This window comes from Puma concolor, chromosome F2 (assembly GCF_028749965.1).
Source record: "Puma concolor isolate L17-30 chromosome F2, mPumCon1.1.hap2, whole genome shotgun sequence".
NCBI classification, from domain to species: Eukaryota; Metazoa; Chordata; class Mammalia; order Carnivora; family Felidae; genus Puma; species Puma concolor.
Window position 1 is genome coordinate 9,952,338 of NC_141684.1, and position 23,521 is coordinate 9,975,858.

The following is a 23,521-nucleotide window of genomic DNA, read 5'->3' on the forward strand; positions in this document are numbered from 1 at the left end:
TCGTACCCAAACTCACACAAAACCTTCCATCCCATGGAGATTGGGGGATTTGGAAAGCCCACAGAAGCGAGTGTGGAATTCAAATATTCACCATTTTAAAGATGGGTAAACTGAGTCCTAGAGAGGTCAAGCAGTTCGCTCATGGCCATAAAGCTGGTAAATGGCAGCGTTGATGTTGTAACACTGGTAGTTGACCCCAGAGGCTGTGTCCTTAGCCATTATATTATAATGCACGCCCCCCCCCCAAAAAAAAACCCCAGAAAATCAGGGCTGCCTTAAAAGGATGGAGTTATCCTTATTTTCCTATAACATCCTGAGCTAGGGATTTCCAGCTTAATTTTCATTTCAGCCAAAGACTTAAAGCTTCGGAACCATTGCTAAGCCTTGTGTACTTGTTTGTCTTCCAGTGAGTCAGACAAATGAATCCGACTGCACCTTCATCTGTATGATGACAGGAAAGTCAGGTGAACCAGCAGCCATTCTTTGACAAGCTCTCTGAGCTGAGACACAAGCCGAAGCCTCCAGCAGGTGAACCCAAGATTTGATCCTGTGGGTGTGGTTTTTGTAGGACGGAACCTTTCTGACTTCTGGGAGGTGGCAGAGAAATCTCCTGTTATCAACTACACATTTACCAGCAGCATGCCTGGTGGTCCAGGTGAGTGTGAACCCCCCAGACTCCTACTGTCGTCTCCAGACCAGGGGCGCAGCCAGCAGACTGAAGACTGAATTCTGCCCTCACGGGTTAGCTATACTGTGCTAAAATCAAAGGTTTTGGCCATTAAAGAAAAGTAATCTCTGGATTCTCTTACAAAAGAAGATCTGGTGACCAAGAAACAACGGGAGTTGAGTAGCCGCTGTCCCCATCCCTCTTATTAGAAGGGACACCTTTCTCCATTTTTCCAGAGCCCTCGCTGCTCCGTTACCTTGCTTTTTTTTTTTTTTTTTCATATTAACTACCTGGCTTTTGCAGGTAATTGAATTTGTGACCTTGTTTAGACATTGTCACCCTATAACACTCAGCCGCTACCCAACTGTCCTCTACGCCTCTGAAAGCACCTAGCCATCTGCTGGCCTTTTCCCTGGCACCAGGTGGCCTTTCTAGAACCACCTTTAAGCCTTCTTTGTCCCTACACTTAACTGTCACTTCTAGCTGAATGACGTTTCTTGAATCTGGCTGGTCCTCCAAGATTATCAGCTGCTGCCGTGATTATCTCAGTTCCAGTCCTTGCCATCTACCTTTGAATTAGAATAGCCTCTGAGCCAGTTTTCCTGGACCCAGCCTCTTATTTCTTTAAAATATCCATTCATTGGGGTGCCTGGGTGGCTCAGCTGGTTGAGTGTCCGACTTCAGCTCAGGTCATGATCTTGTGGTCTGTGAGTTCAAGCCCTGCGTCGACTCTGTGCTGACAGCTCAGAGCCTAGAGCCTGCTTCGGATTCTGTGTCTTCCTCTCTCTCTGCCCCTCCCCTGCTCATGCTCTGTCTCTCTCTGTCTCTGAAATAAATAAACATAAAAAAAAATTAAAATACCCATTTACTGCCATAAGAGTGATAGTCTTGAAATACGATTAGGTTTTGTCTCTTCACTGCTCAGAACTAAGTCAAGATCAGAGGGTCCAAAGTGCTTAGCTTGGAGTATACGTTTTTCTGGAATTATATTCAGCCTCATCTGCTCTCTTCCTTTGAATCTTCTGTTCAAATGACATTGAAATTCCTGCCTCTTCTTGCAGATGGCATCTACCTCCCGTGCCTCTGCTGCCTTGCTCAGCCTGGAACTCTTTCCCCACTTTTCCATATTTCAGCACCCAACTTATCTGTCAATCCCCAGCTCAGCTGCTGCGTCCCCCTTCCTAAAAATCTCCCAATCAAAATTTGTCTTCTATCTCTATGACTCTGCACCATGGCGCTTGTACGTCATTTGGACTCTGTGTTACTCCAGGTTGGATCACAGGTGACTTTCCATGTGTGTCTGCTCCCTGAGTGGTCATTGATGGCAGACACCGAATCTTTTTCAACCCCACAATCTTCCTCCCCTCTCCCTTCCCCCTGGCACGTATCATGCACATAGTAGGTTCTTCATCAGGGTTTCTCGGCATGAAATGAAATTTACAGTAAATCTCCAGTTCCACTGGAGTTGGCTGCCGTGATTTACATCTTGTAGCTGCATTTATTTATCTTAGTTATGCTGAGGAAGCAAGCTCATCTCTTGTGGAGCGAGGCTGCTTGATAAGGGGATAAAATGGGCATTTGGTGGGTTCCCTTCTCCTACTTGACTCTGAGGACAGATCTGAGGATTGAGTGAATGTCACTTCTTTAGAGTCCTTCCACGACCTTCCCACCCCAGTCTCAACTGTGTGTCTTCTTTGTGCTCCTTTATAAAGTACAAATGCTTGGGAAGAGAGAACATATATACAAGTGGACTCACATTTACAAGGTTGATGTGCCCAATAGCCAGTCAGTCACCTGGCTGAGTGATGGTTTGATTGGGAGTCCATGAGTCCATGAGTCCAATTCATCTGGAAACAAGGACCGGGCCTCTGGTGCATGTGGGTATTACCGAGCCCAGAAGTAAGGCAGGAGAGAAGAAATAAGGCTGCAGGGCCACATCTTAACCACTGCACAGGATGTTCCATACACAATGACCTGCTAAAGGGGCAAGCAGGGGCTGAAATCTCACCAGTGAGCAGGTTGGCCTTCGTCCACCCAGAAGGGACCCGATGGGCCAGTGGGGGCCTGTCATCCTAACGTGCCGTCCCCACCACTCAAGTCTTCCCAACTGGAGAGAGAAGGTAAAATTAACACTTGAGCCCCGTCCTCCATTTCTCCACGGAGCACCCAAGGAGGCCGGGTAGATTTCCCCCTGAATTGAGCCTTCCTGCCATCTCTGTGAGAGCCTGTCTTTCAAGAAGCTTCTGCCTGGCACCATCTGATTCTGTTCACAGTGCTTCCTCACACAGTGTTTTTGGAAGTTGATATTTTAGCTTACTTTGCCATTCAAAAAGAAACCCTCCTCTTTGGTGATATAGGGTACTGTTCCAAGTAAGGTTCGAAACTCGGCATTCAGTACATTTGTTGTCCAATGACCTTTCAGGGGCTTGACAGTTCTGTGTCCAAAGTGTCAACCATATGAAAGCTTCCCTTGACTATCAATCTCCCTTCACGTACAGCTACCAAGGGCTCGTCTGTGACTTCAATGCCCATACCCACAAGCCAGCAAACACTACCAAGGAGAAGCCCCCCGCACGGAGCCCAGAGCACCAGAGTGTCCTCTCTGAGAACTGTTCCCTGGACAGAGACAACTCCTCTTGCAAAGGGAGAGCAGACCCAGAACCCGGGAAGCCTTCCTGAGCTTCACTCCAGGACCGCGGCCACGCGGGGCAGCGCCTCCCCAACCCCAGCCTTGGGTAAGAAGCTTTCTCTCCCTTTCCCCTCCCGTCCTGTTTCTCCCTCCTAGTCCCCCTAGGCTCATGTAAATAAATAAAGTTCTTCCTTTCTCCCTTCTCCAGAGACCTCTTTCTTTTTCAGCATCCCTTAAATAAGAGAGCGACATGAGCCAGTATGGATTCCATACAGACAAGCCAAAGCGGCAAATATCATTGGCATAACGTCCTGCTAACCCTCACGTGTATGGCTTTTATTCTGAAATAGTTTAAGACTCACAAGGCGTTGCAAAAACAGTACAGAAGTCTCCCTGATCCCTCTCACCCAGCATCCCCCAATAAGCATATCGTAAGAATATCTGACATAAGTGAAGCACATTGAAGGATAAGGTATTTTTATTTTGGCAAAGCACTTAGCAATATCTCTCCTGAAATGAGCACTAAATGGGGGACTTTTATGGCAGCGTTAGGCTGATTTAAAACTGGCTGGATAATGATGCCAAGAATATGTTAACGACATGATGCCAGCATGGAAATCTGCCACAGACGGCGTGTCGGGGGTTCCTCCTTCCCCACCACCTCTGTGGACACCATCACTGGTGTCGCTGAAGATGAAAAGCCGTGCTCGTGCTATTTGGAAATAAGATACAACTGAGATAACTCTTTCGTTAAAAGCCAATAGTGCCTCAGTGAGTTCCGACAAGGGACCGGAGTCATAGGATTCATTCATTCATTCATTCTCCCACCCACTCATCAAGACGTGTATTTACTACCAGACTCCAGACTGGCTGTTGAAAACGCAGCTCTATCAATGTTTCATTTCGTACTTGAGCTCGCAAACCAGGGAGGGAGACACAGGCATGTGAACTGAGAGTTACATCTAGCCTACAAAGAGCTATTGTCCTGGAGAGCCCAGTGAAGGGGCTTCTGGGAGGAGGTGAGAACTGATGGGAGTCAGGCAAGCAGGAAAACAAGAATGAGGAAAAGCAATCAACTTCACCGACCAGAAAGTCGTTAGTACCATAGCCAGTATCTTGACAATTACCCATAATTAGAAAGTTTCCTAGAATAATATTTTTTAAAAATGATGTGATGGCTAGTGGCAAGAAAAATCATAAAATACTCAGCTACAAGCCTAGCAGGAAAAGTGCTGGGTTTTAGACAAGAAAAAACTATAAAACTTTAATGGGAGAAATACATGCATATTTAAATAAATGATGTGATATCACTTCTCGGCCTTTTGGCTAAGATCGAGTGAAATAAAGGAAGTGATATACCATGTTCTGGATGAGAAATCTAAATATTTTTTTTAAAAATTTGTAATTTTTTAAAGGTACATTTAGGGGCGCCTGGGTGGCGCAGTCGGTTGAGCGTCCGACTTCAGCCAGGTCACGATCTCGCGGTCCGTGAGTTCGAGCCCCGCGTCAGGCTCTGGGCTGATGGCTCAGAGCCTGGAGCCTGTTTCCGATTCTGTGTCTCCCTCTCTCTGCCCCTCCCCCGTTCATGCTCTGTCTCTCTCTGTCCCAAAAATAAATAAACGTTGAAAAAAAAAATTAAAAAAAAAAAAAATAAAGGTACATTTAGTTTTGGGCGGGGGAGAGGGAGAGAGGCAGAGTGTGAGCGGGGGAGAGGCAGAGAGAGAGGGAGACAGAATCCAAAGCAGGCTCCAGGCTCTGAGCTGTCAGCACAGAGCCCAACGTGGGGCTCAAACTCACGAACCGTGAGATCATGACCTGAGCCGAAGTTGGATGTTTAACCCACTGAGCCACCAGTGGGTTATTTTCAAGATGGCATTTGTTCCCAACTTAACTTATAGAGTTAAAGTTTTCCAAGGGGGTGAGTTTTTTGTTTTGTTTTTTAAGTTTATTTATTTTGAGAGAGAGAGGGAAAGAGAGAGAGAGCAGGGGAGGGGCAGAGAAAGAGGGAGAGGCAGAGACTCCCAAGCAGGCTCCATGCTGTCAGCAGGGAGCCAGATGCAAGGCTCGAACCCACGAACCGTGAGATCATGACCTGAGCCAAAACCACGTGTCGGCTGCTTAACCAACTGAGCCACCCAGGCGTCCAACGGGTTATTTTTAAAAACTTGAAAAAAAGTTATTTTAATTCCTATCATGGAAATGAGCAAGAGAGAACCCCCAGCAATTGTTTAAAAGGCCACCAAGAGAAGAGAAGAGAAGAGAAAGAAGAGAAGAGAAGAGAAGAGAAGGTCTTCCTCAAATGCCGTGATATTGCATTGTTATCAGTAGCATTATCATCATCTCCATTTTTATGATAACACCAAAAAACAACGTGAAGTCACTTGTCCCAAATTTCACAACATGGGGGGAGGAGGCAGGAACAGAATTTCCCCTCCAGGTCTCCTTACCTCAAACCCCTTAACCTTTCCTCTATCATGAGATGAGAAATGTGCTCTGAATTTTGAGGGAACCCACTGTCCCCCGAACACACACTTTAGCTGGTTGTTCGGACGTCCAAGGGATTTGCAGGTTTCTTTCTCGTTTTTTTAAAGATTTTTTTTAATGTTTATTTTTGAGACAGAGCGAGACAGAGTATGAGCAGGGGAAGGGCAGAGAGGGAGACACAGAATCTGAAGCAGGCTCCAGGCTCTGAGCTGTCAGCACAGAGCCCGACACGGGGCTCGAACCCACGAACTACAACATCATGACGTGAGGTGAAGTCAGACGCTCAACCGATTGAGCCACCCAGGTGCCCCAAGATTTTATTTTTAAGCAATCTCTACATCCAATGTGGGGCTCGAACTGACAGCCCTGAGATCGAGTCACATGCTCTACTGAGCTAGCCAGGTGCCCCTGGACGTGTCTTTCTGTTGGTAATTAGGAAAATAAAGCTTACCGTGGTCCATTTATTCCAGGTCAGGGTAGAGCGTAAGTCCCTGGGTCATCTGTATTATGCATGCACATTACATTTGGTAACATTTCAACGTTTTGGTAATTTTATATCTGAATCAAAATGGTCAAGAATTAAAAGTCTTCTGTTACTGCCCCATGTGCAGCTACCAGGAGGGCGACCCGAACTCCATGGGTGACAACCAGCAGTCAGGCGTGGACTTCCAACCTACCTGTGCCCTGGGCTCAGACCATGGGTGAGAAAGCACCCGGAGGGCCTCCCTGGGAAACATCGTCCTCCACACCCACATCTCCTGCAGAGGCCATGACCACGTGGAGCCTTTCTGGGCCACCTGTTGGGGCAGCGTCCACACAGGGCAGCTCATCCCAGGCCAGCCCAGCCTCAGGTAAGAGGGGATGTTCACTGAAGTTAGCATTGTCCGTTTTTAAAACATTTTCTAAATATTTATTTGTTTTATATTTTCTTATGTTTATTTTTGAGAGGGAGAGAGTATGAGAGGGGGAGGGACAGAGACAGAGGGAGACACAGAATCGGAAGCAGGCTCCAGGCCCCGAGCTGTCAGCACAGAGCCCGACGCGGGGCGCGAACTCGTGAACGGTGAGATCACGACCTGAGCCGAAGTCGGACGCTCCACCGACTGAGCCACCCAGGCACCCCACATTTTCTAAAGTTTTAAAATGTAATGCACACACAGAAAAGTAATAAACCATAAGTTAGCACCATAATTAATAATCGTAAGGTGAACCCTCTCTTCCTTCTCTTTACCCCAACCCTTTTCTTCCCATCTTGGATGAGTGAGCGAATGAATGAATGAATGAAAACTCCTTCTTCGCAGGAATCTCCCACATTCTCTCTCTTTTATGTGCCCACATTCCAATGTCTTCTTTTCCCTGGCTTTCACCGTCCATGAAACGTGTGACCAGTAAAAGCCAACATTGTTCACTCCACAGAATGCGACTGCCTTTTTGGTGGAGTATTATTATGTATTAATGTTATTACATTAATTACATATACAAGCTGTATATGCAATGTAACGTAGCATGTTCATTACTTATGTACACAAATATAATTGTATATACATTAATACGTAATCATTTTTACTATCAGGAAAGCCTGAGTTCTAACAAAAGCAAGAGAAAAATTGTCAAATGTGATCCCAACTCTATATTTCTACGTGTATTTGTTTTTATGGGTGTGTAATAAATATACACAGAAAATAGAACAAAGAACAAAATAAGACTGAAAAAACTTCACCACATATTAACCTTGACTATAACCGGGAAGTAGCTATGATTTTAATTTTTTTTTCACTCCACTGACATGAATTTTCTATATTTTCTACTCCTCTAACCAAATGCATAAGTTTTATTGTATTTGTTTTTGAAATCACTTCCTCTGGAACCTGCAGCCCAAGGCCCTCCATCCACGCTCACCAGAGTCCCTACGTCATAACAGTCATCGTTGGTATTTAGTGTCCATTAACTGGCCCTTCCTCCCTCTGGGCCACACTCTCCTCAAGGGCCTGAGTCTTTAATCTCCAGTTCTCAGGAAACACAGCAGGCACTCAGGAAAAGTGTGTCGAACTACCTACATTTCGTAAGAAAGGGCCAAAGTGCCAAGTCTCGACTTGAGGCTCGAAATCGCAATTGCGCAAACAGACGCGGAAACGCAATTTTGATAGCTGTAATCGGAGTAGCGCCTCACATGATTGCACAGGGAAACTAAAAGCTAACGCCTTTGGTTTGGGCTAGCTGGATGCCAGCATCCAGCACGGCCCGAGGCCATGCGCTCTGGTCTTTATTTCAGACACAGCCGGGCTGGGACCCTGATTCCACCGTTGCTGCTGTCTGTCCTTAGGCGGCTCTCTGGATCTCTCTGAGGCCTGGGTTTTTCATCTTCAAAACGGGGGAGGCGATACCTGCTTTCAGAGTGGCTGTGAGGATTGGATCGGGTGGCCCGGGTGAGGTGTTGATCTCAGCACACAGCACCCTGGCACCACCCAGTCAATGGCAGCTCCTACTAACTGGTCCCACGGCACCCACAGCGCAGCATGGCCACAGCCCCCGGAGACGCGCTTCCCCAAGGGCAGTGGCAAACGGGACACCGCCAGAGCGGAGCATGCCTCTGCTCTCGCCTGGGTCCCTTTCGTCTCTGATCGCCTGCGAGTCTGCGGTCCTTTCGTTCAACTGTAACCAGCGATCACAGACTAGTGAACTCTGTGTTGGGGTTGCGCCGAGAGCCGCTCGGTTTCTAGAACCGCACAGAAACACGCCCCGGTAGCAAGCATCAGTTGACGCCTTCCGGGTTCAGGGGCTTAGCTGATGAGTAGGAGCCCTGTAATTGAAGAGGAATCCAAAAAAGCTGTTGGCCCGCTTGGAGAAGATGGCAAGACTGCCCATGGACCCGATCTGCTCGCTAACCACTGTACTTCTTGGGTCTCAGAGAAGACGTCACCCGTCCCCAGCCCCCCATTCGCTGCTCAGGTGTGGGTCAGCCTCGCCCCTGACAAATCTCCCCCTCCCTCACCCCCTGCCAGGAGGCTGTGTTATCAGGTTGGCCGGGGGCCAGGATCTTGACCGCAAGGATCATGCCCCGAGGTGGCCCTTCAACACGACTTTATGAGCATGATCAAGAGAACTGTTGAGATGAGCCCATGCTTGAGGGTGAAGATGCGCTGAGTGTGCCCGGACGCAGAGGAGCGAAAAACACGTCCGCTTCGCCCAGGAGCAGCGGTGCTTGGACGCGGCCCGTGCCACGCCACTGCCGTCCCATCCACTTCTTCATTTCGTGCCAGGATCGGCGGCTTCCCCATGGCATCCGCTGCCCGTTTCCTCCTCTACCCTGGGAGTGCCGCCATTGCAAGTTCTGTCTCCTCCTCCGGTCTGCATCCTTACTGCCCTGCCAGGTACCTGGCTTAATAACCACCGCTGGTCGACTAGGGCAGGACCTGTGGCATAGGGCCTCTTCCCCCCATCGGGCACCCCGAGATCAAACACAGGCTCGGGGCGCCTGGGTGGGTCAGTCAGTTAAGCGTCCAGCTCTTCATCTCGGCTCAGGTCATGATCTCACGCTTCATGGGTTCGAGCCCAGCATGGGGCTCTGCACTGACAACACGGAGCCCGCTTGGGATTCTGTCTCTCTCCCTCTCTTTCTGCCTGCCCCCTTCTCTCTCTCTCTGTCTCTCTCAAAATAAATAAACTTTTGGGGCGCCTGGGTGGCGCAGTCGGTTAAGCGTCCGACTTTAGCCAGGTCACGATCTCGCGGTCCGGGAGTTCGAGCCCCGCGTCGGGCTCTGGGCGGATGGCTCGGAGCCTGGAGCCTGTTTCCCATTCTGTGTCTCCCTCTCTCTCTGCCCCTCCCCCGTTCATGCTCTGTCTCTGTCTGTCCCAAAAATAAATAAACGTTGAAAAAAAAATAAAAAAATAAAAAAAAATAAAAATAGGAATTATTTTAGGGGCACCTGGGTGGCTCAGTCGGTTGGTTAAGCATCCAGCTTCGGCTCAGGTCACGATCTCGCGGTCCGTGGGTTCGAGCCCCGCGTCGGGCTCTGTGCTGACGGCTCAGAGCCTGGAGCCTGTTTCCGATTCTGTGTCTCCCTCTCTCTCTGCCCCTCCCCCGTTCATGCTCTGTCTCTCTCTGTCCCAAAAATAAATAAACGTTGAAAAATAAATAAATAAATAAACAAATAAACTTTTGAAAAATTCCAAAAACAAAAACCACGAGCTTACCCCTCTCTCATTTCCTCCCAGGAACCTTCACCCCTGGCACACAGACCCCGAATCCAACCAAGGCACCAGCCCCTAGATACCCACAAACAGGTAAGACCGTGCATCCGGGAAGAGAGACCCAACACCGTGTGGCTTTGGGGCAGGGGCTCAAGAGGACAGGATCGCCTGCAGGCTGACTGACCTGGTCACTGTACTTTACTGGTTCTCCCGGGAAAAGGGCAGAACTGCTTTATGAGTCTTGCTGTGTCACGAAATGGTCCTGTGGTTTGCGTAAAGCACTCCCTCTTTCTAGGCCACAGTTTCCCTAGAGAACTTTCAAGAACTTTTCATCCTGAAGGTGCTATGATTCTTCGGTTGTGTGTATAACCCAAGGCCAGTTCACGCTGACTTTTGCGAGGCCATTCTCGCCCCCTGCAGGTGACGCCCCGTTGGCCTGGCCATTTGCTCCTGGAGAGGAACCAGCCCTGGCCCCGGGACCCCACCAGGTTTCTAGTACGTACCAGCAGCCCGCCGCTCTGTGGCTTTTGTTTGTTTGCAACGAGGTTGTGTCGTGCCGCAAAAAGAGGTCTGTTTGATAAATGTAGGTTCAGGCCGCTGGGATTCAATCCTAGCTCTGCCATTTACTGCAGAGGGGGTCTCCCGCGCTCAGCTTCAGGAATTCAGCTCCCTCGACTGTGAAGTAGGAATAATAACAATCATTGCAGGCACTAAAACTGTCTTTATCCCTCCCGGGTTTTGGATTGAGTAAGATAATGTGTGGGGAAGAGATTTGGAGCGACAGAGTTCCGCATAACTTCATCCAATCAACTTGTATCGAGTGAACGCCTATTGAGCTAGGGGCTGTGCGCTTAGCCAAACAGAGGCTGTTCCTTTACTGAGCCTGATGTCCACGGGGGCAGCAGAAGGGGTAAGGGGTAAAGGATGACTCCCAAACTCAACCTCCATTCCCCAGGTGCAATTTACTTGTGTTCCATTTTATTTTGTTATTTTTTATGTTTATTTTTTTTTTAGTTTTGAGAGAGAGAGAAAGAGAGAGAGACAGACAGAACGTGAGTGGGGGAGGGGCAGAGAGAGAGGGAGACACAGAATCCGAAGCAGGTTCCAGGCTCCAAGCCGTCAGCACAGAGCCCGATGCGGGGCTCGAACCCACGAACCGTGAGATCATGACCTGAGCCGAATTCAGATGCTCAACCGACTGAGCCATCCAGGCGCCCTGCTTTTTGTTCCATTTTAAAGGACACCCTGCCTTCCCCACCTCTGACACCTCGTTTTTATGGAATTCTCAAGGAGGCTTATGTCCAGGGCTTAATGGCTGGGTTTTTGAGATCCCTCACAGAGGCCCGGGGCTTCGGTGTCTGGGGATGCATTGCATCTTTCCACTTTGGGATGCCTCACTCCCTTCCTTTCTGTTCTGTAGGACAGAAATTTTTTTTTTATTTTAAAAAAAATTTTTTTTCAACGTTTATTTATTTTGGGGACAGAGAGAGACAGAGCATGAACGGGGGAGGGGCAGAGAGAGAGGGAGACACAGAATCGGAAACAGGCTCCAGGCTCTGAGCCATCAGCCCAGAGCCTGACACGGGGCTCGAACTCACGGACCGCGAGATCGTGACCTGGCTGAAGTCAGGCACCCCTGTAGGACAGAAATTGATACATCCCTTCCTTTCTGTTCTGTAGGACAGAAATTGATACAAAGTGAGTCTATGACAGAAATTGATACAAAGTGAGTCCTTCAAAGCGGCTTTGAATCCTCAGGCCCCTCCTACTCCTGGACGCCTTTCTATACTAGTTTTCTGAATGTTCCTGGACTCTCCAGTCACATATCAGTGGAGCATTATTAAATTCCTGGGGACGACACAGCCTCTTTTTTTCATACAGCAGAGATCTGCCTCCAACCCCCGCCCAACCTGCGGTGAATGGGCCTTTCAGACACAAAGCCATGATTATACTGCCGGCCCAAATTATAGCCATTTTCCCCCAAAGGTTCTAAAGAAACACATTATCGGAGCAGATAAGGGCAGTTGTCAGCCTGAGTTTCAGAAAACAAGTTAACTGTATTTAAAACTATCTGTATGTATATCTTTTTCTGTATCTATATCTACTAATATAGCTCGGTATATCATCTATCCATCTATCTCTGTGTTTCTATCCTTCTATCCAACCATCCATCTGATAAGCAATATTAGTATAAAATAAAGGGGTTTGATGACTTCCAATAAATGATTGTTTCCATTCACACACACACACACACACACACACACACACACACAAATCATGCCGCAGAGTCTTTTGAGATTTACTCATTCATCCATTCAATGAATGTTTACTGAGCTCCTACTGTTTCCCAGGCACCGTGCTAAGCCTATTTTTACTTTTTCTTTTTGCAATAATTCCGCAAGGTAGGTAGTGTTATCTTCATGAGGCAATGTCGGTGATCACTACAGATAAAATGTGACTCTGTTTTGAGCCTAGATTTGTCTAATTCCAAAGCCTGTGCTCATCCCAACCTTCTAGGTTTTCTCTCCCAAGATGCTCCATTTGTACAAAATAATCACAGTTTGAGGGAGAGATTGAGAAGTTTCTTTAGAGAAAAAGCGGTAAATGCTGTGTGCATGCAGAGAAGGAGAGATTAGCTCCATTTGGAGGAATTGTTGAAGAAGTTTTCACTGATTAAGAAAGAGGCATCTGGGGCGCCTGGGTGGTCCAGTCGGTTAAGCATCTGGAGTCTTGATCTCGGCTCAGGTCATGGTCTCACGGTTCGTGAGTTCAAGCACCATGTGGGGCTACATATGTTAAGTATGGAGCCTGCTTGGGATTCTCTCTCTGTCTCTCTCTCTCTCTGTCTCTTTCTCTCTCTCTCTCAGAATAACTAAATCTAAAAAATTCAAAAAAGAAAGAGGCATCTGCACAGGGCTGCCTCTAAATATGCATTCTACGCAGAGGCACAGCTTATGCAAAGGCACTGGGGCAGGAAAGGACGATGTTTCCCAGGGGCTGAGAGATTCCCTGTGGCTGGAGTTCTGATGCTACAAGAAAGAATGATGAGGAGTGAGGGTGCGGAGGCTGGCAAGGGGGAGGTCCCCAGGGCCATGGAAGGAGCGTGGACCTCTCCTCGGACAAGTGGAAGGGACGTGGTCGGATTTGTGGTGCAGAGAGTTTTCTCTGGCTGCAGAGTGGAGACTAAAGAGGAGAGGGGAGGAGCAGGGATACTCGTGAGGAGACTTGTACTGACCGCAGCCACAGATGATGGGGGCTGGAGCTGGGAGCTGGTTGTGTGCATAAGGAGACTCGAGCGGTGCTCAGGAGACAGAATCAAGAGGCTGTAATTATGGTAGAGTGATCACCAGGAGGTCACCGAACGTTATTCCCAAGTTTGAACGACTGAGCGGCGAAGTGCCATTTCCTGAGATGAAGAAGCCTGGGAGACGCTGGGAAGGGGAGAGGGGATGTGGATGTTGAGCCTCAGGAATGTTAAGGATGTTCAGACCCTAAAGTGTGGCGGTTACAAGCATAGGTTCCAGACTCAGGTCTTGCCGAGGTCACTATCTGCTGTAGAACTGATCAAACTGCAGAATCACTCAGACCCTCAGTGTCCTCTCCTATAAAATAGTACTTCTGATATCCACACTACATGCTTTCATGAGGATTAAATGAAATAATGTAGGTACAGAACTTAGGAAAGTACCTGATATATAGCACGTGCTCAGTAAGTTAAAGCAAAAAGTCATAGCATCTTTACAAAAATTGACAAATGCCCTGGAGGGTTTACTGTTCTAATTGACTCCGGATAAAATTCAAAATACATTTCCTTCCTACATTTTTAATGAAATCGTTCTCGAACATTATAAGCCCTCTCTCCACTTTAATAAATACACACCGATAGATGAATGGATAAAGAAGATGCTGTATGCATACACAATAGAATAGCACTCAGCCATAAAAAGAATGAAATCCCGCCCTTTGCAACAACGCGGATGGAGCTAGAGAGTATAATGCTAAATGAAATTAAGTCAAAGAAAGACAAATACCATATGATTTCACTCATATATGGAATTTAGGAATCAAAACAAACAAAGGGAAAAAAAAAACAGAAAGAGAGAGAGAGAGGGAGAGAGAAACCAAGAAACAGACTCTTAACTATAGAGAACAAACAGATGATTACCAGAGGGGAAGTCGGGGGGCGGGGGATGGGATACATAGGTGATGGGGATTAAGAGTACACTTATCTTCTTTTTTAGTATTTATTTATTTTTGACAGACAGAGAAGACAGACAGAGTGTGAGGGGGAGAGGGACAGAGAGAGAGAGGGAGACACAGACTCCGAAGCAGGCTCCAGTCTCTGAGCTGTGAGCACAGAGCCCGTTGCGGGGCTCGAACTCACAAACCGTGAGATCATGACCTGAGCTGAAGTTGGACACTCAACCGACCGAGCCACCCAGGTGCCCCAAGAGTACACTTATCTTGATGAACACGGAATAATATATGGAATTGTTGAATTACTATATTGTATACCTGCAACTAATATAACACTGTTAACTACACTGGAATTAAAAATAAAAATAAATATATATATATATATATATATATATATATATTTATAAAACTGCTAAATTTTAATTTTCAAAAAGGTAAAAACATGACTCACAAAAATAAGAAATGAACACATGTCAGAAATATTATTCAACCATTAATTAATGAATTAAGATTTGTTCAATAGAGTTTGAGGAACAGGGATCTTTATAATCAATCCTAGGAATTTGGAAACGAATTTGCTAATTGATATCCTACAGCAATAAATTCTTTTTTTTTTTTTTTTTTTTTTACTGGACAAAAATCAATTGCACCTTGACCACATAAAATGCATTTACATTGCTATCAGTTAACCTCTTCAGAGTGGTAAAAACCTACTCAATAAATGAGTCAAAGGCACACACTCTTATATAACCAGATAATCCCCACAGAGTCTGCTGGACGATACCCAGAACTTATTTCCAGGTTTTAGATCCTTTTTCTTGATAGCAGCTAGTGATTCTTTGTTGGAAGATTATTATCAATATCCTAGTATAATCTTCGAATCACTGGAAGGTGAGCTCTGTAAGAGGAAGCCTCTTTTCCTTTCTTATTTAGTGTTGTATCTCTTGTGTCTATTCTGCCCGACATGCAGGGAATGTTCAATACATTTTTAGTAAACCAATAATCGCCACCGTCTATTGTTTATTCCACACCAGGAACTTTGCAACATGCTTAGTACAAATCTTTTTCTCATTTAATCCTCCCGGTTATCATCTGGTAACGTACACCCATGCACGTGTACACAGTCATGCCCACATACCCATGCCAAACACATATACCCATGCCTGCACACGCTCACGCACACTCACATGCACGCACACACACACGCACCCCATACCCACTGCTCCATCAAATTATTCTCCACTTCCCTATGAAGTTCCCAGCAAACCATCCCCTTGCCGGATATGAGTCACCGTATCCTCTACCCCTCACGCTGGAAATGCCTCCACCTGATCCATTGCTGTTTAATGCTTTAGATCCTTTTTTTTCCATTATGTTTCTTTATCTTTGAGAGGCAGAGAAAGACAGAGCACGAGTGGGAGAGGGGCAGAGTGAGAGGGAGACACAGAATCCGAAGCAGGCTCCGGGCTGAGCTGTCAGCCCAGAGCCCGACGCAGGGCTCGAACTCACGGAGTGTGAGATCACGACCTGTGCCGAAGTCGGAAGCTCAACCGACTGAGCCACCCAGGCGCCCCTAGATCCTTTTTCAATATTTGCTGTCAGCTTCAGCCAGGTCACGATCTCGCGGTCCGTGAGTTCGAGCCCCGCGTCGGGCTCTGGGCTGATGGCTCAGAGCCTGGAGCCTGTTTCCGATTCTGTGTCTCCCTCTCTCTCTGCCCCTCCCCTGTTCATGCTCTGTCTCTCTCTGTCCCAAAAATAAATAAACGTTGAAAAAAAAAAAGTAAAAAAAAAAAAAAAATATTTGCTGTCAGTGAAACCTTCCCCACCTGTCTCGTGCATTCTCACGGCGGCTCTTCCGGGCACTGAGGAAGCAAGACTGTCTCACCTGTCCCTCTCAGAGCCACCTGAGATCCGGGGAGACTCTACTTACTAAAGCACAGGGAGAAGATGCTTTTGCTCAAACCTTGTTGATTTCAGCAGTCTGGGGTTGCATCTTCCAGGGTGTCCTCAGCTGCTGGTCGAAGAGGGGACCGTCACAGCCGCTCCCCTCCCCCTGGCCATCCGGAAGCTCAACCCTTGCCTGATGGAGCTGTGCCGTTTTTTCCAGCAATGCCTCTGCATGAGCCAGAAGAGAGACCCCAGGATGGAGGCCATGAGGTAACCTGGGCCAGTTGCCACCTTCCAGAGTCAGTATTTAGAGGCTGCTTATGCCGTGTGGATGCTCTGCCGGCCACCAGGTGACCGGGCAGAGAGAGGTGACAGGGGTACGTCAAGGAATCGACTCTCCAGTGAGTCTTCTACTAGACCATCACTTCCTTGCGAGCCAGCATGGAACCTCATTCATTTCTGGGTCCCCAGGACCACGAGTACAGCCGAGTTGAGTCGAGTCGAGCTGAGCTGAGCTCCGTCACACCTGGTGCAATGATCTCACAGGGCTTCGTGGGGTCCTGGAGTCCCCGGGGGCCTCAGCCTGGTGAGATCTGCCAGAAGAGAATAGTCAGAGGGCATGCCCATCTACATTCCAGATCTTTCTAAATCCCTGACACTCATTTGCTGGCCAAACGTGAAGACTGTAAAAAGAAATTTAGAAGGCAGACACGGTTTCATATTAGAAGTTCTGGGCGTGGGCAGTTTCCCACCCTTGAGGGTACAGACGTTCTACCCTTTCTTCTGGAGTTTCTTATTGGTTGTAAATCCAGAACCAAACAAACGTGGCTGAATACTTCTGCTCCGGTGGCCCGGGGCCAATCTCTCAGGTCTTTAATGTCACTTTCGGAGTCCGCTCATGACCCTTCAGCTTTTCAAATCTCCATCACCCACTGGCTCTGAACCCCGTGCAGGTTGGTTTGCAGCCTCTTTTCATTGTGTTCTTGTCTTGAATCCCTCAATCGGTGTGGATGTTTCCTCCACCCAGAGAGGGAGGTGAGCAAGGTCCATAGACCCGAGGGTGTTAGCAAGCAACATGGAGGCATTGCCGCCATGCTTTCTTACAGGATCAGACCACGGCTAGAACTTTTTTCTACCAGCTTTTCAAATCAACAACACGAGTTGAGTCTCTAGTAATTATCTTTTAGGCTGATCCACAGGAATTGAGAGATGAATCAGAAACAGACCCAGAGGGGCGCCTGGGCGGCTCAGTTGGTTAAGTGTCCGACTTTGGCTCAGGTCATGGTCTTGTGGTTCGTGAGTTTGAGTCCCATATCAAACCCCACATCAGGCTCCATGCTGACAGCTCGCAGCCTGCTTGGGACTCTCTCTCTGTCCTTCTCCCTCTCTCTCAAAATAAATAAATAAACTTAAAAGAAAAAGAAATAGACCCAGAAACTGAGGGGCTCATAGATGAGAGAAAGAAATGGTCATAAACACAAATCAAAATATAACATAGTAGGGATGCCTGGTTGACTGAGTCAGTCAAGCATCCGACTTTGGCTCAGGTCATGATCTCACAGTCGGTGAGTTCGAGCCCCACGTCGGGCTCTGTGCTGACAGCTCAGAGCCGGGAACCTGCTTCAGATTCTGGGTCTCCCTCTCTCTCTGTTCCTCCCCCACTCGCACTCTGTCCCTCTCACTCTCTCTCAAAAAATAAAAACAAACATTTAAAAATATATATATAACACAGTAAGGGACAGAACCAAGTTACACATGAGGCAGAACCTATTCATCGTATCCCCTTGGAGAAAAATCACATTAAAAAAACTATCTATATAGCAAATACTGGGTGCAAGGATAAATGAGGAAGGCAGAAGTTTCCAGAGAGGAGTTTTAAGTCGAAACTTAGAGAAATGAAGCATCTATGAACCTGAGCTTATCCTTTCCTTTCCCTGTATTTTAACTTAATAGTAAATTGTTCTATAATCTCCTCCTAAACCCTGAGTACAGGCTACGAATGACAGAGTGGGAGGCTGGCTTTACTCAGTGTGTTTGTTGAATCACACAGCCCCTGTGATCAAAAAATCATGCTCGAGTGGGGAAGTCGGCCATGCAAAGAGAAACTGCAAAACTATGAGAAGCGCCATAGCAGATCCCCAGTATGCGCTGTGGGCCCCAGGGTAACTAAGGACTAGAGCTGGATGGAGGAATCAACAGAAGCTTCTGGGGCAGGAAATGGGAGGGGACGCTCCAGGCAAAGAGCAGGTGCAAAGATAGCACGGGCAGCCTGGAACATTGTAGGTCCACCGAGATATGCAATGTGGCCACATCAAGGGTGACCGGCCACTGTCCCCGGCATAGGTCCCTTTCCAGAAGGACTTTGCTCTCTCAGGCTCCTGGTAAGCTCATGCAAACAAGTTTTCACTCTTCCCATAGCTTCAGCTACTGCTCTGAGCTGTGCATTTCTTCCTTCATTCACAACACACTGAACCCAATCCCCAGGGTACTTTGATGTCCTCTCTGTTCTGGAAGCTTTCTTTTTTATGTTTGTTTATTTTTGAGAGGTGGGGGGAGGGGCAGAGAGAGAGGGAGACCCAGAATCCGAAGCAGGCTCCAGGTTCTGAGCTGTCAGCACAGAGCCGGACGCAGGGCTCGAACTCACGAACATGAGCTCATGACCTGAGCTGAAGTCGGATGCTTAACCAACTGAGCCACCCAGGCGCCCCTGTTTTGGAAGCTTTCTAAGCAACTTGCGGCTGTTAGAAGAAAATCTGGCCACACCTGCACACTGTCAAGCTAACTGGGGGTGGGGGTGGGGTGAGGAGGGATTGGGACCACAGAGCTGGGCCCTCAAAGCTAGTAGGTAGCTTCGTGTGCCGTATGGAGGGGCAGGGTTAAAACCAAACAGACCTGGGTTTAAATTTAGGCATGAACATAATTTTAATGAATGCATATTTCTTTAATTTTCAATGATATAACCATTCCTCTATTATAGCTTTTTTTTTTGCTATTATACATAGTGAGAATTTATAATTTTGTATATAAAGCTTTTTCTCAACTGGCAATTTCTTGGAGTAAGTTGTTAAAATAGTTGAATCTATTCACATTTAGCAAACTTACACAGCACATGGTGCCAGGCACTATTCCCAAAACTTCGCAAGTATTGATTCATTTCATCCTCATAATCCAGTAAAGTAGATACTATCAGAATTATTCTCATCTTAGAAAGGAAGAAACTGAGGCATGAGGCATGTTAATTTAAGTCACCTCAGTTTACACAGTTGGTAAGTGGAGAAGCCAGGATTTAAATCCAGATATTTGGACCCCAAGGTCAGTATTTTTAAAGGGACCTTACATTAAAAAGAATTAATATTCTTAAAGCTTTTGGTGCCTATTGCCAAACTGCTTTCCAACCGAGAATGGCGTACAATTTCACCAGCACTGATGCGATCATTTAAATTGTTTAATTTATGGATCAGAAATGGTATCTGATTGGTTTAAATCTGTTGTTTGATTACTAGTAAGTTGGAATGCGTTTGGAGGGTTTTCCCACTTCTATGAGTTACGAGTTCTTACTCTTTCATTTTTCACTCTCGTCTCTCTTTCTCTAGACTCGTCGTGATGTTTTATTCTTCTTATCTCTTGACATTCGGTGTTTTGCATGAGCTTTTTACATAATAAATTCAATATATGGTTAAAAAAAGTTTTAGGCGCTGCCACTTAGAAGCTATGGAGGCTAGTCATTTGGCCTCTCTGAGCCTCAGTGCCTCCTTCCGCAAAGTGGGGATAGCCCCGTTAGAATCGCGCTGTGCTCTGGCACGAAGCGGATCACCGGGGTAAAAATCCAGCCCTGTCTCTTGAGAGCAGCGCGTCCTCAGGCAAATCAGTTCATCCCGTGCCCCAGTTCCCTCCTTGTCTCGGTGTCCTGTAAATTGAGGGTGATGGAGCCCGGGGAGTCTCTGCAGCCGGCTTTCCTGGAGCAGTTAGTTGCTCCCCAGAGTCTGCTGGACTCACAGAATGGTGCCGATAGGAGGGAAAGTAGAAGCTGGTCGGCCGCACCCCCTTAAGCATCCCACGAGGAGCTGCTCGGGCAGCAAAGACCTGGGGTCCCGGGGTGAGCCGGCGGCACAGAGAGCTCTTCTCCCTAGGCATGTGCCCAGCGCTCTTTCCCCGAAGCCCTGAGAAGAGATCCCTGCAGGCCCGGCCCAGGGCGGGATATTACTTCGCAAGTACTCGCTGCCCGGTTAACAGGAAAAGCCCTGCGCTCTTGCCCCGACTTGCCCCTCAAATACATAAACGAACACCATCGTTTGCTGAGCACCTGTGGCGAGCCCGGCCCTGCTCAGGAACTGGGCAAGTGTTACCTCGCTTAATCCTCGAGGTAACCGGTGAGTGGGGGCGCTATGGTTTCCTCTCGTGTGTAGATGGAAACACGGAGGCCCACGGAATTGAATACTCAGCCTGAAGCCACACGTCCTAGTAAGGGAAGATGACAGGACTAAAAATACAGCCTCTTCACTCCGAAGTCTAAGCTTTTTCCGCCTCTCAGGCTCATCCTCTGTCCCCCCTCCCCCACACCTTGTAAAGATAGAGAGGGCCTCCTTGCTGTGAATAATTGGCCGCTATGACTTTTTTTTAATTTATTTTTTGAGGGGGGTGGAAAGGGAGCAGAGGGGCAGAGAGAGAGAGAGAGAGAGAGAGAGAGAGAGAATCCCAAGCAGGCTCCACACTCAGTGGGGAGCCCAAAGTGGGGCTCAATCTCACAACCGGGAGATCAGGACCTGAGCTGAAATCAAGAGTCAGACGCTCAACTACTGAGCCACCCAGGCGCCCATGACTTTGTAAATTATGCTTGTCTTCCGTTAGCCACAAGGGATGACGTTTGCTTTCCACTCTGATTGGAATCTTTAGGTACTGTCTTGAATACTATTCCTGGTTTCTGAAGAATGCAACATACATCTGTCAGAGGGTGAAAAGGGTGCCCCACTCACACAGTAAGTAGACGCTTGACCTTGGCGCTCGGCAATAAATGCCTTCTCTCAAGGAGCTCTAGAATTCAGTGATTGTCCCGTCTTCATTAGGGACTAAAAAGAGCAGGTGCAGCTCAGGCGGTCGTCGTTAATTCTAGACAGAAAGAGTGGAGGATATTTCTGATTCCTGCTCACCTAACAGTTGGATGTTTGCAATTAGGTATGGGGAAGAAAAAACAAAGCGGGAGTCAGCCCAGCCAAGCACTATGGCTTTCTGTGTGATCTCGGGCAAGTTTCTCATCCTCCCTGACTCCCATGTAAGCTACAAATACAAATGGACGAAGAAAGATCAGACAAAAGAGACCCCATTGTGAACGCTCAAATTCCTGACCAAAGCAGAATGAGTAGGAAGAATCCAAGAATAAGAAGGCAGCATGAGGTGCTACGAGCAGGGTGTATGACACCCCTCTCCTGGTCTTAGATGGTAGCAGAGCCCCCGTTGACTCCCGGAGAGGCCAGACGCGAGCTTTTTTTCCCTCCCACCCCTGCAGACAAAAGTGGCTGATCTGGCTTATCTGGTCCGCCCAGGTGACAGTGTAGTCATCTACCTGGACAATCAAGTCAAAGGACTCTGGCCTCCTAAAAGTGGTGGAGCCACATGGGACTTGCATTGCCTTTATTCTGCAGCACAAGAGCCAAGATTCGGGGTGGAGGTGGGGTGGGGTGGGGGTGGGGGGCTCAGTAGTCCAAATCCCTTCACCCGGGGGTGGGCAGGGGGAGCGGGAAATCTTGGTCGCTCCTTATAGTCGAATAGCTCTTCTTTCGCTCTTGCCGCATGAAAATCTCCACACGAACAACATATTCCATCTAGGGGACAACACGTTACTGAGTTTAGAGTAGCTTTTTGCAAACTGGGGGCACGAGGTAGATACAGCTGGGTAACCCGAAGCCATCGCCGGGCGGAGAGTGGAGACTGGAGAGCTGTCCCCTTCTCGACTTCGCTGCCAACCGGCAGGGCGTCTGGCCCACGTCCTTCCTCTCTGACACAGACTCCTGAGTCCCCACCCACTGCCCTGTCACACCCTTGCCCCCCCCACCTCCCCCCCAGGAGCCTGGGCCATCGCTGTGGGGCCAGAGTTCATGCCTCTGTAGCGTTGCCTTCTTTCTCAGTACCTTGAATTCCCTCTTCTTCTTCTCTTCCAGCCTTAAAACAAAAATGCCTCCGGAATATCTGCCTGTCCGTGTGAAAAGATGATGGGACCTAACGATAAACCGGGCGACATCCCTTCACCCTGGCCCCGGCCCCGGCCCAAGTTGGCTGGATGCGAAGAATTCACCAGGCTCCAGCTAGATCATCAATTAACTGAAAGAGGTTCTTTGGGGAAGTAGCAATGCTTTCTCTCCTGTGAACCCTGGGAAGGGGGAAGGCCAAGTGTTAGAGCTGCCCTGAAACCTAAATCCACGGTCAAGAATCCCCCATGACGCTTACGGCGATCCTGAGATGGGAGAAATGGGTTGAGGGGTATCACAGCAGCCAGAACAAATGAGTCCAGGCACTGAGACTCTGACACAGTACCCAGAGTGACTTACACCTGGGATTTTAGGAAGACAACACGATAAATTAGGAAAGGGGAGCCCATACCCTGGAGAGAGTCACGTAGGATTTCTCTACACCACGAACCCACGCTTGGTTAGATACAAGTAATCAGACTTGCTGACCATGGGATCCCGATAATTCTCCATGCCCCTAAATAGCAGGTGATGAGAACCTTCCCCCGGAGGAAGTGTGGCTTTTCTGTTGTTGATGTCTTGTGTCGATTTCTCGTCTGTGGGTCCCGCTGTATTTGGGGGTCTCGGGTTCCGTGACTCACTAATAGGAGACTCCCGGAGCCAGAACAGCTTTTATGCTCACATTTCCTTCTTATTACAGCGAAAGCCTAGAGATTAAAGTCAGCAAAGGTAAAAGGTGCAGGGGACAGGGCCCGGGAGAGGCCAGACATCAGCTTCCCGTTGCCCTCTCCGGCGAAGTTGCATGGGCAGCACTTAATCCTTCCAGCAATGCCATGTGACAACACGTATGGAGTATCATCAACCAGAAAAGCTCACCCGAGCCATGGAGTCCAGGGCTTTAATTGGGGATCAGCCTAGAGGCATGAAGTTACTCTGTCTTCAGGCTCTCCACAGGTCAAGCCGACACGCCGTGACCCAAGGCCCCTGCTATAAGTTGTATTGTTAGCTTGGAGCATCTGGCATGACCCAAAGCTCCAGGTCTAAGGACACTCTTGTCAGCCGAGGGTTCGGAGGTTAACCCCCAGGAGCTGTTCAGGGCTGGACTTTTCTTTGGAAGATGCAGGGTTCAATGCCGTAGCCCTGCTGAGTCAACCCTTTCCCAGGCACCCACGGGCTAAGGTGTCCCTGTATCGGTTCGAGTCCCTTTTAATTTCTCCCCAGGCCGCAGTAGCTGCAAACACCCCTGTGAATGCCAAGTCCCCATGCAGAGCATTACTGAGCAGA

The 23,521-nt window shown here is 48.1% G+C and overlaps 1 protein-coding gene across 1 annotated transcript in view; it reads left to right on the plus strand.

The window, feature by feature from the left end:
- Positions 1–23,081, plus strand: part of HHLA1 (HHLA1 neighbor of OC90) — a 36,485-nt gene extending 13,404 nt beyond the window's left edge. Inside the window, exons 8-16 of the mRNA XM_025923047.2 lie at positions 408–464; positions 569–661; positions 3,166–3,402; positions 6,392–6,631; positions 9,996–10,064; positions 10,392–10,466; positions 16,169–16,325; positions 20,949–21,031; positions 22,211–23,081. Coding sequence (XP_025778832.1) covers positions 408–464; positions 569–661; positions 3,166–3,402; positions 6,392–6,631; positions 9,996–10,064; positions 10,392–10,466; positions 16,169–16,325; positions 20,949–21,031; positions 22,211–22,254 — 1,055 coding nt within the window. The 3' untranslated portion in view covers positions 22,255–23,081. The remainder of the gene's footprint in view (positions 1–407; positions 465–568; positions 662–3,165; positions 3,403–6,391; positions 6,632–9,995; positions 10,065–10,391; positions 10,467–16,168; positions 16,326–20,948; positions 21,032–22,210) is intronic.
- Positions 23,082–23,521: the final 440 nt, after the last annotated feature.